This window comes from Saimiri boliviensis, chromosome 1 (genome assembly GCF_048565385.1).
Source record: "Saimiri boliviensis isolate mSaiBol1 chromosome 1, mSaiBol1.pri, whole genome shotgun sequence".
In the NCBI taxonomy this organism is placed as follows: domain Eukaryota; kingdom Metazoa; phylum Chordata; class Mammalia; order Primates; family Cebidae; genus Saimiri; species Saimiri boliviensis.
The window spans coordinates 98930511-98946772 of NC_133449.1; the positions used below are offsets into that span (position 1 = coordinate 98930511).

The 16262-nt window shown below is 49.5% G+C and overlaps 1 protein-coding gene across 2 annotated transcripts in view; it reads left to right on the forward strand.

Moving 5' to 3' along the window:
• The window catches only part of CRISPLD2 (cysteine rich secretory protein LCCL domain containing 2), an 88907-nt gene that overhangs the window by 57603 nt on the left and 15042 nt on the right, over positions 1–16262 (forward strand). For both annotated transcript variants that reach the window (XM_010333667.3, XM_010333668.3), the window contains exons 12-14: positions 3175–3247; positions 6490–6565; positions 14467–14600. In XM_010333667.3, coding sequence (XP_010331969.1) covers positions 3175–3247; positions 6490–6565; positions 14467–14600 — 283 coding nt within the window. The remainder of the gene's footprint in view (positions 1–3174; positions 3248–6489; positions 6566–14466; positions 14601–16262) is intronic.

Sequence of the window (16262 nt, forward strand, 5' to 3'; positions counted from 1 at the left end):
AGCTTCCTCCCCAGAGCTCTGCCTGCAAACCGTGCCTTTCCTTGGGGAAAGCAACTCTTACCATTTGCCCTTGACGCACAAGTTCTATCTTTATTAAAATAGCTTTTCTTCTTATTGCAAAAAGAATGCCTAATTTGTTCCAGATAATTTAAACATGGAGTGGAACATTTGTTTGTAACGATAACCTGAATTCCAGCAGTCAGAGATAACCGTCGTCAACACTTTGGCGAATATTTCAGTTTGTTTTCTCTATGAATTACAAGTTTGTACATTGGTAATATCTACATTGATGACTTTTAAAACTTGAAATTACATACAATTTGGTAACCTGATTTTTTTCTTAAATCATTACGTGTCTAACTGATGCATTGGCTCACACCTGTAATCTCAGCACTTTGGGAGGCCGAGACAGGAGGATGGCTTGAGCCCAGGAGTTTGAGACCAGTCCTGGCAACACAGCAAGACCCTGTCTCTGCAAAAAAAATGCAAAACGTTAGCTGGGCAGGATGGCAGAGACCTGTATCTCAGCTAGTGCGGAGTCTGAGATGGGAGGGTTGAGCTTGGGAGATCAAAGCTGCAGTGAGTCACAATCGTGCCACTACACTCCAGCCTGGGTGACACAGCAAGACCCTGTTTCAAAACATGTATGTATATGTCAGAAATATATTTTTGTGCCTTTAAATCAAGCTTGTCCAACCCGTGGTTTATGGGCTGCATGTGGCCCAGGACGGTGTTGAATGCTACCCAACACAAATTGGTAAACTTGAGATTTCTACATGGACCTTTTTTTTTTTTTTTTTTTTTTTTTGTAGCTTATATTTCTCTTTAGTGTTAGTGTATTTTATGTGTGGTGGCCTGAGACAATTCTTTTTCCAGAGTGGCCCAGGGAAGCCAAAAGATTGGACACCCTTGCTTGCTTTTTTTTTTTTTTTTTTTTTTTTTTTTTGAGACAGTTTTGCTCTGTAGCCGAGGCTGGAGTGCATGGCACAATCTGGGCTCACTGCAGCCTCCACCTCCCAGGTCCCAGTTCAAGCAATCCTCCTGCCTCAGCCTCCCAAGTAGCTGGGATTCCAGGAACATGCCGCCATGTCCAGCCAGTTTTTGTATTTTTAGTAGAGATGAGGTTTCTCCATGTCGGCCAGGTTGGTCTTGAAATTCTGACCTCATGATCTGTCCACCTTGACCTCCCCAAGTGCTGAGATTACAGGTATGAGCCACCGTGCCCGGCCTATTTTTTCTTTTCTTTCTTTTTTTTTTTTTTTTTTCCATAAAGCATCTCACTCTGTCACCCAGGCTAGAGTGCAGTGGCTGATGCAATGATCTTGGCTTATTGAAACCTCCTCCTGTGGGTTCAAACAATTCTCCTGCCTCAGCCTCCTGAGTAGCTGGGATTACAGGTGCCTGCTACCACACCCAGATAATTTTTGTACTTTTTTTTTTAGTAGAGATGGGGTTTTGCCACATTGGCCGGGCTGGTCTTGAATTCCCGACCTCAGGTGATCTACCTGCCTCAGCCTCCCAAAGTGCTGGGATTACAGGCATGAGTCACCACACCTGGCCTGGACACCTTTGCTTTAAATGTTCTTCCAAACTTAATCTGAATGATCTCCCCATTGAACAGAAGTTCTCTGTCGTACTAAACCAGTGCCCTTTGTTAGACAGCTGTATAGAACCATGGCCTGTTGAAGTGGTAGACTGGACCAGCAGGGTACAGCAGAGGATGACTCAAGTTAAATCCTGCCTACTGCCTGGTTTTGTAAATAAAGTTTTATTGGAACACAGCTAGCTACACCCATTCATTTACATATCATCTATAGCTCCTCTCTCTTATATCCCCAGGGTTGATTAGTCTTGACTTTTACCATAGCAGCACAAAATCAAATATGTTTACCCTCTAGTCCTTTAAGAAAAAATTTACCTGGCCATGCACGGTAACTCACGCCTATAATCCCAGCACTTTGAGAGGAGTTTGGATCGCCTGAGGTGAGGAGTTCCTGGCCAACATGGTGAAACCCCACCTCTACTAAAAATACAAAAAATTAGCCAGCCATGGTAGTGGGCATCTGTAGTCCCTGCTACTCAGGAGGCTGAGGCAGGAGAATCACTTGAACCTGGGAGGTGGAGGTTGCAGTGAGCCGAGACCATGCCATTGCACTCCAGCCTGGACCACATAGACTCCTGCTGGAAAAAAAACAAAAAAACAAAACAAAAAAACAAAAAACAGGCCAGGTGAGGTGGCTCCCACCTGTAATCCTACCAATTTGGGAGGCTGAGGTGGGTGGATCACCTGAGGTCTGGAGTTCAAGACCAACCTGGCCAACATGGTGAAACCTGTCTCTACTGAAAATACAAAAATTAGCTGGGCATAGTGGCAGGCACCTGTAATCCCAGCTACGCAGGAGGCTGAGGCAGGAGAATCACTTGAACCCAGGGGGGCGGAGGTTGTAGTGAGCTGAGATCATGCCATTGCACTCCAGCCTGGGCAAAAAGAGCAAAACTCCAACTCAAAAAAAAGAGAGAAAAAAAAAAAACAACCCAAAAACAGAAAGAAAAAGGGAAAGGTTACCTAGTCCTGGACTAAAGAAAGACAGGCTGTCAGAGATCACAGGTGGCCAGTATTAGAGCTGTTGTTTAAACACAACTAATGACCTTGAAGAAAAAGCTCCTGGTCCCTTGGCAGGGATGGATGTGCCATGGTTAGCGGCAGCAGGTGGATCGCATGTCAGGAAGAGCTCTAGAGCGGGCCCGGGAAACCTGGGCTCCCACTTCAGTCCTGGGAGGCCTTGGGAGGCCATTCCAAGCTCTCGGAGCTTCATTTTCCTCATCTACATACTCAGAATAATACCTGCTGTGAGGGGCAAAGATAATCAAGTCAGGAAAAGCTTCCAAATAAGACAGGCACCATTCAGATGAAAAGCACCATCAGCCCCACAGAGAAATGACTGGGGGTGACAGTGCCCTCAACCCACAGACACACACAGGCCCTGGGTTTTGTTTCATCTCTTGAGGGCCCTACGTGGGGTACAAGGAGCCCACTGGGTCCTTGTCCCAGCTGTGTTCAAGGTCTCAGGGAACCCACAGGCCCTGGTATTGTAGTAGCTCATTTCACAGCCCAGTAGCCTGAGGCCCAGGCATGCCGGGACCTGACCCTTTCTCCCTTCCTCCTGTTCACAGTGCAGGATTTGGATTGCTACACCACTGTCGCTCAGCTGTGTCCATTTGAAAAGCCAGCGACCCACTGCCCAAGGTAAGGTGGGCCTGATCTGTCATCTTTTCTATGGAGGTGTTAGATGGAGCTTTTTAGGCTGGGTGATGTGGCTCACATCTATAATCCCAGCACTTTGGGAGGTCAGGGCAGGTGGATCACCTGGGGCCAGGAGTCCATGACGGGCCTGGCCAACATGGTGAAATTATGTTTCACCTACTAAAAATAAAAAAATTAGCCAGGTATGGTGACACGCACCTGTAGACCCAGCTACTCAGGAGGCTGAGGTACCAGAATGGCTTCAACCTGGGAGGCACAGTTACAGGCACAGTTACATTGAGTGGAGAACATAGCATTGCACTCTAGTTTGGGTGACAGAGCAAGACCGTGTCTCAGAAAAAAAAAAAAAAAAAAACAACAACAAAGAAAACAGTAGCTTTAAAAAAATCAGGTTTGGCCACAGGGGCGGTGGGGTCGTTCTTGCCTGCCTGTAATCCCAGCACTTTGGGAGACCAAGGCCGTGGATCACCTGAGGTCAGGAGTTCAAGACTAGCCTGGCCAACATGTTGAAACTCCATTTCTACCAAAAATACAAAAACTAGCCAGGCGTGTGGCAGGTGCCTATAATCTCAGTTACTTGAGAGCCTGAGGCAGAATCGCTTGAACCCGGGAGGCAGAGGTTGCAGAGAGATGATATCATGCTACTGTCCTCCAGCCTGGGTGACAAGAGTGAAACTCCATCCCAACATAAATAAATAAAATGAAAAATTGGTTTTATTGAGGTACACGATACGATCTACCCGTTAGAAGTACATGATGTGTTTTGGTGAAGGTATACATTTGCATAGCTGCCACCCATCCAAGTGTAGGGCATAGTCACCACCCCATATCATCACGTCCTGGTCCCCCTGCCTCCACCTCCCCGCCACACCCCTGCCACCAGGGCACTTCTTTCTGTTGCTCTGATTTTGTTTTTTCTGCAAAATTATGGGTGTGGCCTTGGGGGGGTCTGGCTTCTCTCACTCTGTGTTACATGTTTGAGACCCAGCGTGTTGGGGAGCGTGTCAGTAGTTTTTTCTTTCATATCATCATGCAGCATTCCATTCTGTGGACACATGACAATGGATTTGTCCCAGGAGTAGGTTCTAGAGGCAGCAGACCCCAAATGACTGACCCTTGGGGGGCAGTACCTCTCAGCATAAAATAAAGGGTATCCTGGCAACACGTGTCACTACAGTTCCTGGTAGATCCTCTTGGAAAGAGCACACAGGAAATTCCCTCTTATTTGAATCAGCCGAGGATTTCTCAGATGGAAAATGCCGCAGGTCTTGGGGGCGTGCCCACTTTATAGATGTTCCCCAGGGTTCAGATTCTATGGTACATCTGTGGTCCTGAGCTGCGCTTCAGACAGAGTGCGCTTTCTGACTTAGCTCCATTGCAGAATGAGAAATACAGTGAGGTCCCAGGACCCTGGGTGGAAATGCTGTGGGGATGAAGACAGCAGCCCTGGAGGCTGGGTGGTGAGGCCTCGTGAGCCCTTGTCTTGGGCTGGAGGCCTGTGAATTCCATAAGGGACAATAGGTGGTGACACCAAGATCCAAGCGAGGAAAGGCCCCGGGAGGGTGACCAGTTGGAGAGGGGTCCAGACTCCTTTCCGTCGGCCACCACCCCACTTAGGCTTAATAGATTTTCCCTAAATACTAGAAGCAGACGGAAAGAATTTCAGAAAATACAAACAGAAAAATGTGACAGAGTACAGTGTCTAAAAAGTTCATTTCTGACCTGCATTCAACATTCCAAAAGAAGTAGGAGAGAATGTTCTTAGACTCTCCCCAGTTCTTTTTTTTTTTTTTTTTTTTTTTTTTTTTTTGAGACAGAGTTTTGTTCTTGTTGCCCAGGCTGGAGTGCAATGGCGCAATCTCGGCTCACAGCAACCTCTACCTCCCAGGTTCAAGTTATTCTCCTGCTTCAGCCTCCGGAGTAGCTGGGATTACAGGCATGCGCCACCACGCCCAGCTAATTCTGCATTTTTAGTAGAGACAGGATTTCTCCATGTTGGTCAGGCTGGTCTCAAACTCCTGACCTCAGGTGATCCGCCAGCCTCAGCCTCCCGAAGTGCTGGGATTACAGGCATGAGATGCCGCGCCTGGCCTATTTTTTTTTTTTTTCAGTCCACACACACACCCTTTCTTTCTACCTACTCATTTCCCTGCCTCCCCGCCCCTAAGAACTGTTTGAACTTCTCAGTCCCTTTGCCTGGCTTCCTTCCCTCCCGGCATCCTGCCTATCTGGGGCCAGATGGCTTTCGCCTGCCGTTTTGGTTTCTTGGTCCCTGGGCTCCAGCCCACGTGGACTGTTCCTGATAAACACAGAAGACCTTTTCTTACATAAAGCCCCTGCTCTTTCCTGGTTTGTCATACCACCCAGGGTCACCCATTTCCAGTTAGAGGCCCTTTCCTTATTCCCTGGGGTGTCTGTAGGGCTGTGCTGACTGACACAGTGTGATCTAACCCCTTCTGCCCCAGGTTATCAGTGTCCCTTCTTCGGAATATTCTGTGACTCACTGACGTGAGGGCCCTCCACCCTTTCCTCCTCCACACAGGGAAGCGGCCTTAGAAAAAGTCTCTCGATACTAATCTCCACAATGTACCCACAGCACGAACTGGCCAACACCCAAGCGTGGGAGGGGCGGCCTCACGTTCCATACTCTTCTCTCTGAGATTTTATCCCCTTTTTTGTTTGTGCCTGTCTTTTGCGTATGTGTGTTTATTTTTATTTTTATTTTTTGAGACACCGTCTTGCTCTGTCGCCAGGCTGGAGTGTACTCGGCTCACTGAAACCTCTGCCTCCCAGGTTCAAGTGATTTTCCTGCCTCAGCCTCCCAAGTAGCTGGGATTACAGGCTCCCGCCACCATGCCCAGCTCATTTTTTCGTATTTTTAGTAGAGATTCGGTTTCACCGTGTTGGCCAGGCTGGTCTCGAACTCCTGACATTGTGATCCACTCACCTCAGCCTCTCAAAGTGCTGGGATTACAGGCGTGAGCCACCGCGGCTGGCACATGTGTGTGTGTTTTAAAAAGTGCTATCTGTACTGTTTAACAAAAGCAAAAATACTGTCTTTACCTCTGCTGCAAACTAATTTTTGTTTTCTTAAAGAGGAAAACTGTTTGGCACTTTCCTTTCATCTAAGAGCTTAAATATTGGAATTCAAGTGAAGAGAGCCAGCTTAAGAAGTTTGGTTTTCTGTGCTCAGGCCCATCACATAAATGCTTCCTGTTTTCCAGGGTCCGTTGTCCGGCGCACTGCAGAGACCAACCGTCCCACTGGGCTCCGGTGATTGGAACCAACATCTATGCAGATGTGAGTAGGATGCGTTTTCACCAACAGCCTCTCAGAGCCTGTTAAGACCTCAGCAGGCAAGCTGCGAGGGCTGCATACTTGAGACTTTATTCCAGTGCCTCAGAGCTAAAGTTCTTTAGTTAGTTATTTATTTTGAGATGGAGTCTCACTCTGTTGCCCAGACTGGAATGCAGTGGACTGATACTGGCTCACTGTAACGTCCACCTCCTGAATTCAAACGATTCTCTTACCTCACCCTCCTGAGTAGCTGGGATTACAGAGCTCACCACCACACCTGGCTAACTTTTGTGTTTTTAGAAGAGACAGGGTTTCACCACCTTGGCCAGGCTGGTCTCAAACTCCCAGCCTCAGATGATCTTGTGCACCTCTGCCTCCCAGAGCGCTGGGATTCCAGGTGTGAGCCACTGCAGCCGGCCAACTTCTTATCTGAGACCACTCGTTTCTGCAAACGTTGCCCATTTCCCCATTTCTAGAGATAGTAGCACTGCCACCTAATCCAGGTGTACCTGGCCTTACTCAGATGCTTTCATAGTTTGAAGATTCCCATGCTTCAGATACTTCATTTTTTCAACGGTTTAGACATCTTCCCAGCTGTGCTGCTGCACTTAACGAAATGCCCGCTCACAGTATTTCTTCTCAGTGGTACACACACTTAGCACAAAGACGAGAATACAGACTACCCTAATTTACTACTAGTTAATAACCACTCTTGTTATCCGAAGCCCTTCCTCCCTTTTTTCCCTCCGAATTTTAACCAGGGAGTGTTAGCCTGGTTTTGCTTAGGTGAATCCTGCAGAACATAGTCTGTTCCCTCTGGTTGTCGGGGCTTTGGGGACACGGTGACCCAGATGATGTGATTGTGGTCCCAGTTCTGCTGCCAGCAGGCTGTGTGATCTTGCCAAGCTGTTTCCTTGTGGTGGGATGACCCAGAACTGGGATGATCACATCCAGGGAATCTTCTAGATTTAAAATTTCGTGATTAGGGCAGCATTCTTCATCTCCAGCTAATGTTTTTTATTTTTTTTATTTTCTGAACAGAGACAGGCTCTTACTACATTGGCCAGGCTGATTCTGAACTCCTGGGCTGGAGCGAGTCTCTTGCCTTGGGCTCCCAAAGCGCTGGGAGTGTAGGTAGGGGTGAGCCAGCGCACCCGGCCTCCAGCTAGGGCTTCACTCAGCCTCTTGTCACCATCCCCGCCTTTGCAGCTGTCCCCCAACCCTCCGCCCCACCACCATCTTTGCCTCTGTCTGCCTTCATTTATTCCAGATTCCTGTAAATATGAGGTCACTGGACTCCGTAAGGTCAGAGCAGGCTTCGTGACTAAGCTCTTCCCCCTCATCTTCTTTCTTTCCTCTTTAAATGGGTCTCTTTTTCTTCTTGAAAGCGATTCAGCTAAAATTAAGTTCTAAGAGTTAAACATTTTCTGAAGGAGTAAAATAATGTATGTCGATTATTACACCAAATGTTTGAACCACATTCTACCATTAAGAGACAGAGGGTGAGGTTTTCAAATGATTTAAAAAGAAAAAGCTGGGCAAAGCTATCCCAGCCGAATCCAAACACACACATGAAAAGCAGGAGTGGAAATATGACTCTCTGAAAAAGTGGAATTTAAAGTTAAGTACACTGAATGAGACGAAGTCATGTTACACAGTGACACAAAACATACCGTTTTTCAGCTGGGCGCGGTGGCTCACGCCTATAATCCCAGCACTTTAGGAGGCTGAGGTGGGCGGATCACGTGGTCAGCTTGTTCGAGACCAACATGGTGAAACCCTGTCTCTACTAAAAAACCAAAAAAAATGCACTCATACTGCACTGATAGGAACGGGCATGCGGGTAAAACGCTACAGGCAGTCTTCATTAACAAGTTTCACTAGGATTTTGAGCTTTTGGGACCCCAGTGCTCATGACAAGGCTTGAAACATAATCACTGTTGGAGGAATAAATAAATGAAGACACCGCAGAAGTCAGTCCTTAAACAGCTCTTCCAAAAAAAAAAGAAAAAGAAAAAAAGAAAAGGGAAGAAAGAATTAAGGAGGGAAGAGGGAAGGAGAAGAGGGAAAGAAAGCCACCTCAGTACGGGAGGTTCTTTTCTGGCCCTGGTTTCTAGGTCACTCTGTATTCTGGGAAATGATGATGGCTTTGGAAAGTGTCTGTTTAGTTAAGAGACTGAATTTGGGGGCGTTGTCTTCAGACCTTCTAACGGCCTGTTCATGCCCGCGGCTTCCGCCTGCTCATCAGGAGTGCGTTTCCTGGCAGACCCCTCGCCGTGTGGCGAGCTGCAGACAGAGCATCAAGGTGTGGCTGGGAGAGCCGAGCCCCGGCGACACCATCTGCCAGTTGTGCGAATCTGGGGAAGCTTTTCCCTCCTCGGAACCTCAGTCTTGTGTCCTCCCCACGCTGCTCGGTGCTTGGATGCTTCTCACAGTAGTGCATGTATCAGAATCCACCTCCAAGCCTGCTTGAGGTCTGGAGCAGATTTCCCGGCCTCACCCTCAGCCTTCAGAATCGCCGGGGCTGGCTGGAGCCAGAGAATCTGCATTTCGCACAGGTTCCCAGGTGCTGCTGGTCTGGGACTGCCTGTTGAGGACCACTGGGCTAGCAATGACAATCCCTTGGGAATTTTCTATCGTGACAGTCATGGTAGTGGCATTTGTCTTGACTGACATCTACTGAGCTTGTGCTGTGTGCCATCCTGCCTTAAGCCTGGGGTCTTATTTAATCTATTTTTTTTTTTTTTTTTTTTTTTTGGAGACAGAGTCTCACTCCATCACCCAGGCTGGGGTACACTGGCACGATCTTTTCTCACTGCAACCTCCACCTCCTGGCGTCAAGCGATTCTCCTGCCTCAGCCTCCTGAGTAGCTGGTATTACAGGCGCCCGCCTCCACGCCTGGCTACTCTTTGTGTTTTTGGTAGAGACGACATTTCTCCATGTCGGCTTGGTTGCTCTCAAACTCCTGATCTCAAGTGATGTGCCTGCCTCAGCCTCCCAAAGCACTGGGATTACAGGCGTGAACCACCGAACCCAGCCCTTACTTAATCTTCACGGTAGTCCTCTTCCTCCTCACTATCATCACCCCAGATAGGACAGTGGACAGATTGCTGGCCCCACATGGCAGTCCCGCCTCTGATCTTTATCAGCTGAGTGATTTGAGGCAAGGCATGAGCCCCCTCCCCCTCAGTGTACCTGTCTGTTGAAAGGGATTAATCATGATCATACCTACCCGGTAGCGTTATTGGGATTACTGTGTCGGTGCATGTGAAATGCTTAGAACAGAGATGTGCACAGAAGTGACCTGTGATGATCCCTGCTTTATGCGGAGAAAGGCAGGGCTCCGGGGTTCACGTAGGTCATCCTAGGTCACACAGCCAGCAGGTGGCGGCTGCAGGATTGGTTACCAGCCTCACAGATAGCAATCATTAATAAATACTCGGGTATTCCTGTTGCAGCAGGCCCTCGGAAAAGAAAGTGGATGCGTTGTCCCTTTTACAGAAGCCTGGTGAGAGGAAAGGTGTGGGAGGAAGGGAGGAAAGAGGAGGGAAGGTGTTTGCGTGGGGGATGTGTATTGATAACGGGGCAGCACCGGCCGGTGGTGTGAGAAGGATCCCGCCGTGGGTGTGAGCTTTCCATACTCACGGCCTGCAGCTTGGTGGTGTCACAGCAAACTTTGTGTCACCAGTGTCCAGAAATCCTTCAGGGACTGAGGCAAAGCACTGCCTCTGGGGCTGCCCACCAGAGCCTCTTGGCTACTCTCAGCCAGGAGGGTGTCCCTTCCCAGCCAGGGATTTTAGAGGTTGAGTTTGCGACATGGAGTGATGGGTCCCTCCTGGCGCTCGGTTGGGAAGTGGCCAGGGAGACAGAAAGCCTGGAGGTCTTATTGAATCTGGTTGTTGGAAATGCAGCTTCTCTGGCTCCACCCAGCCCCACTGATCCTGAGCGATGAGGCCAGGACCTAGAAATCTGCCCCAGCCCTTGGGTGGGGGCAGGGGTAGATTCTGATACATGCACTTGTGTGAGAACTTACCAAGCACGGAGGCTTCGCCTGCCGGGAAGAGCAGTGAGCGCCATGGTGTTCACTTAGCAAACTCGACCCGGGCACGGCGATTTTAGAGGAATTCTGAAACGGTCACCTCATTTGAGAAGTCTCCTTATTTTTCTTTGAGATGGATGCAAAGTGATTGCTCCTTAGTATTTAGGGAGGCACAAAGCTCTTTGAGAATTGGGAAGCTGTGGATCTTTCCTCCAAAGGGGGAACACGCATCCTTGTTCACACACAGAGGCTGGCCACCCCGGTTTGCTGGGGACCGAGGGGTGTCCCTGACCCTGTGTCAACACCAGCCCTGCAGGTTCCTGGCCTTCTGCCTGCAGCTCCATGGCCTGCCAAGTTCCCAAAACCCCGCTTTGGGTTCAGGAACCCCACTGTCATCCATTTAGTTTATTCATTGAAGATGAAGACATGTTAGTTGAGGGTTTTTAAAAAGTGGCCATCAGCTACTCGGTAAACTGATCCTGGAAAGCAGGAAATCCACTTTTCAGGTCTTTGATATGAATGTGTGTGTTGGCTCCACTTTTCTCTTTGTTTTTTATTTTTCTGAATAGGCCTATGACTGTTAATGTTGGAATGTTGGCTCCGCTCTTTTTTTTTTTTTTTTTTTTCTTCGGTGGAAGTCTCACACTGTCGCCCAGGCTGGAGTGCAGTGGTGTGATCACAGCCTGCTGCAGCCTCAACCTCCTGGGCTCAAGCGATCCTCCCACCTCAGTCACTCATGTAGCTGGAACTACAGGCACATGCCACCACGTCTGACTACTTTTTAAATTTTTTTTTTTTTTTTTTTTGGTGACAGAGTCAGGCTGTGTCGCCCAGGCTTGAGGGCAGTGGTGCAATCTTGGCTCACTGTAACCTCTGCCTCCCAAGTTCAAGTGATTCTCCTGCCTCAGCCTCCCCAGTAGCTGGGACTACGGGCATCTACCACCACACCCTGCTATGTTTTGTATTTTTAATAGAGATGGGGTTTTACCATGTTGGCCAGGCTGGTCTCAAACTCCCGACCTTGTGATCCTCCCGTTTTTATCTTTACAGTTCTGGAGGTCAGAAGTCCAATCAATGTAGGCGTCACCAAGCTAAAACCAAGGTGGCAGCAGGGCTGGTTCCTTCTAGAGGCTTCAGAGGAGAATGTGTTTTCTTGCTGTTTCCTGCTTCTAGAGGCCACCTGCATTCCTTGGCTCATGGCCTCTTCTTTGATCTTCAAAATAGCAGTGGGGCTGGGTGCAGTGGCTTATGCTTTGAGAGGCCAAGGCGGGAGGATTGCTTGAGCCCAGGAGTTCGGGACCAGTGTGGGCAGCACAGCGAGATGTTGAAATAATTTGTATTTATTTGTTTATTTTTGAGACGGAGTCTCGCTCTGTCACCCAGGCAGGAGTGCAGCGGGCACAATCTCGGCTTGCTGCAACCTCCGCCTCCCAGGTTCAAGCGAGTCTCCTGCCTCAGCTTCCCGTGTAGTTGGGACTACAGGCGTGCGCCACCACGCCCAGCTAATTTCTGTATTTTGTAGAGATGGGTTTTCACCATGTTAGCCAGAATGGTCTTGATCTCCTGAATCTGTGATCTGCCTGCCTCAGCCTCCCATAGTGCTGGGATTACAGGCATGAGCCACCACACCTGGCTACAAATAATTTTTAAAAGTTAGCAAGGTATTGTGGTACACAGCTGTGGTCCCAGCTGCTTGAGAGACTGAGGTGGGAGGATCACTTGAGCCTGGATGGTAGAGGCTGCAGTCAGCCATCATGGCACCACTGTCCTCCAGCCTGGGTGGCAGAGTGAGAACCCCCTCAAAAAACAAAAAACCCAGCACTGTCTGGTAGAGTCCTTCTCATGCTTCTGTCTCTGACCCTCCCAGCTCTCTCTCCTAAGGACCCCCTTCGGATGACATGAGGCCCACAGGATAATCCAGGCTATTCTCCTCACCTCAGGGTCCTTAACTTAGCTGTCTCCAAAACCTTTTTTGCTTTGTAAGGTCCTGTAGTCACCAGTCAGGGGATCAGGCTGTGGACATCTTTGGGTACCATTGTTGTGCTGACCGCAGAAGCAAGGACTTCACCCTTTGCCAGACCCCAGCTGGAGTCTCACAATCCCTTAACTGCCTATGTGGCTTTGGGAAAGTCACTGAACCTCACCGAGGCTGTGTAACGTGGGAGTGGGGTAGCCGGTCACCTCGCTTGGGGATTAAGTGAGATAATAAGCGAAAGGTAGTTGGCACAGGGCCTGGTATTCCATACACTCAGAATCCATGCCAGCCCTGCTCGCTGTGCAGGAGGCCGTTGATGCCAAGGGAATCCACTCAGCCCATCGCCTGCCACCCTGGCTGCTGCATGGGAGAACCGGCTGGGGAGGGTTTTAAGATGCTGACTCTCAGGCTGCACCCCAGAGCAGCTGGGTGCAGTGAGCATGGGAGGGGGTTTGGGGACTGGGCGTGGTCATCGTGGAAAGATCCCGCAGGTGGTTGTGAGGTGCAGCAGAGGTGGATTCTGCCACCAAAGCCAGCGTCGGGTTTCAGTGCAGGCCAGAGGGACAGATCGTAGCCCAGGTCAGGGAGGCACCTCTGCACTTCTTAACCTTGAGTGTGCATCTGACTCTGTGGCCCTCGGCCGGGAGGCTGTGAATCAGTAGGCCAGGGCAAGGCCCGGGAATCTACGCCTTTAGCATGCCCCAGCTGCCACCTGCCCCTGAATGAATTCCCTCAACTTTGAGAAATGTGAATTGGTTCCTCTCTGACAACCCACCCTGAGGACCGTTTTTCTACTGGAGAGGTTAAGATGCTAATGAAAGTTTAGGCCAGGTGCAGTGTCTCACGCCTGTAATCCCAACACTTTGGAAAGCCAAGGCAGGCAGATCATGAGGTCGAGATTGAGACCAACCTGGCCAACACAGTAAAACCCCATCTCTACCTAAAATACAAAAATTAACTGGGCATGGTGGTGAGTGCTTGTAGTCCCAGCTACTCAGGAGGCTGAGGTAAGAGAATTGCTTGAACCCAGGAGGCAGAGGTTGCAGTGAGCTGCGATCATGCCATTGCACTCCAGCGTGGGTGACAGGGTGAGACTCTGTCTCAAAAAGAAGAGAAAAAAGTAAGTTTAACGTGAAGGTTTTATCACCCAGGAACTGAACTCCTCAATGATGTCAGAAAGCAGCACCTCCTGCCTCTGGGTGGCACCCAGCTGCTCCCTTGGTACCTGGAACAGTCCAGACCTCACCCTGTGTCCAGTGTACATGGCATCAAAGGCCCCTGCCCACCCCTTCCACCACACTCTGTCTGACTCACTATCTTCCCGCCACCCTGGCTGTCTGTCTCTCTCTCGGACATAATGAGTGCACACCCACCCCAGGGCCTTTGCACAAGCCCTTCCCTCTCCCTGGGATGCTCTGTGCAGAGACATTCCCACAGGTGTGACAATTTCCTTTCTGTCATTCAGTCTTCCCTGAGCAGTTCTGAACTCTAAAGTACCCCCTCCACCCAGGCGTTTAGCCTTGCGAGCAGGTTTTGTTTTCTTCACAGTGGAGGCTGCCTCATTTGTTTATTTATTTATTTGCCCACTCAGCTCCATGAAGCCAAGGTCTGTATCTCGTTCCCTGCTGAATTTTCTTAATCCCTAATCTAGTGCCTGGCATACAATAGGTGCTTAAAAAACTACTTGTTCAACACATGAATGAATGCATGATGTCAAGTCTCTCTGGAGAGACCACTGAGGAATCTAGGTAGTAATGATTATATCCTAGGGGTTGATGGGGTTGACACCCCACCAGCCACGTCGCCAGGCACTGCATGGCCGAGCCCCAGGCGGCTTGACCCGTGAGCTGGAATCGCCATCACTGATCAGAGCCCTTCTGTGCCTCCAGACTTCGAGCATCTGTAAGACGGCCGTGCACGCGGGAGTCATCAGTAACGAGAGCGGGGGTTACGTGGACGTGATGCCCGTGGATAAGAAGAAGGCCTACGTGGGCTCGCTCGGGAACGGAGTTCAGTCTGACAGGTAGGGCGGCGTTCTCCAACCCTTGACACCCTCGCCCGGCTGCCGTGCTCCCTCGGGAGGCCTGGGAAGAGGCCCAAAGTCGTCTTTTCTCTTTCTTGTTTTTCAAAATAAGAATGTTTATCCCTACTATCACATTTGGGATTAAGTAAGAAAAAACACACAAAACCTTTTTTCCCTATTAGCAATGAACATTTTTGTAGAAAATTTGGAATCTGTAGGAACATCAGATGAGCCTGAAGATAAACAATCACCCGTAACCCATTGGCTGGGAGAATTACTGTTAGACTTCTTGCCACAAGTCCTTTCATTTGTTTGTGTGTGTCTGTGTGTGTGTGTGTGTGTGTGTATGTGCGCGCGCACAGGCGTGCATTTTTTCCCCACAAAAAAATGGGATGAAACGATAGTTACATACCAGTCATACGAAGCTGTTATAATATAGTTACACATAACTATGTAAGATCAGGAAGGCCGGGCTCAATGGGTCATGCCTGTAATCCCAGCTCTTTGGGAGGCCAAGGCAGGTGAATCACCTGAGGTCAGCAGTTCGAGATCAGCCTGACCAACATAGTGAAACCTCAACTCTACTAAAAATAGAAAAATTAGCTGGATGTGGTGGCATGCACCTGTAATCCCAGTTACTCGGGGGGCTGAGGCAGGAGAATTGCTTGAACCCGGGAGGCGGAGGTTGCAGTAAGATGAGACTGCGCCGTTGTACTCCAGCTGGTGACAAGAAGAAAACGCCATCTCAAAAAAAGAAAAAAAAAAAAAGTCCCTAGAAGTGAAATTTCTGGGTGGGGCCTTTCCAGAGTGTCCTTCAAAAAGGGCCCCACCCTCGTCCGAGCTGCGAGTCCACGCCTTGTCTCACGCCACTCACTCTTACAGACCAGCTCATGGCCTGGGAGTCCGAGACCCATGCCCAGTTCTGGGGTTCTCTAGACCTTTACAGCTGCTAAGAAGGCACTGGCCCTCAGCCTCTGTTCACTGATCTGTTAAGTGGGGTTGGTTGTCATATCCACCTGGGGGCAGATCCTGCTTAGGGGAGTGATGGGTAGCTCAGGCTGCCATGATAGAGGACCACAGACCAGGCAGGAGGCTTCGACACAGGAGTCCAGCTTCTCATAGCCCTGGAGACTGGAAGTCTCAGGTCAAGGTGCCAGCAGGGTTGGGGTCTCCGGAGGCCTCTCTGCTTGGCTTGCAGATGGCTGTCTTCGTCCCTGCGTCTTTAGGGGGTCTTCCCTGTGTGTGCTGGGCCTTCATCTCCCCTTCTAAGAACCCCAAATGTCTTGAATTAGGGCCTACCCTCAAGGCCTCATTTCACCTTGATTATCTCTGATTTTGTTTTGTTTTGTTTGAGACAGAGTTTTGCTCTTGTTGCCCATGCTGGAGTGCAACAGTGTAATCTCTGCTCACTGCAACCTCCGCCTCCTGGGTTTAAGCGATTCTCCTGGCTTAACCTCCCAAGTAGCTGGGACTACTGGCGTGTGCCACCATGCCTGGATAATTTTTGTATTTTTAGTAGAAATGGGGTTTTGCTATGTTGGCTAGGCTGATCTCGAACTCCTGACCTCAGGTAATCCACCTGCCTTGGCCTCCCAAAGAGTTGGGATTACAGGCATGAGCCACTGTGCCCGGCTACTTCGAAGATCTCCAAATACATTCTGA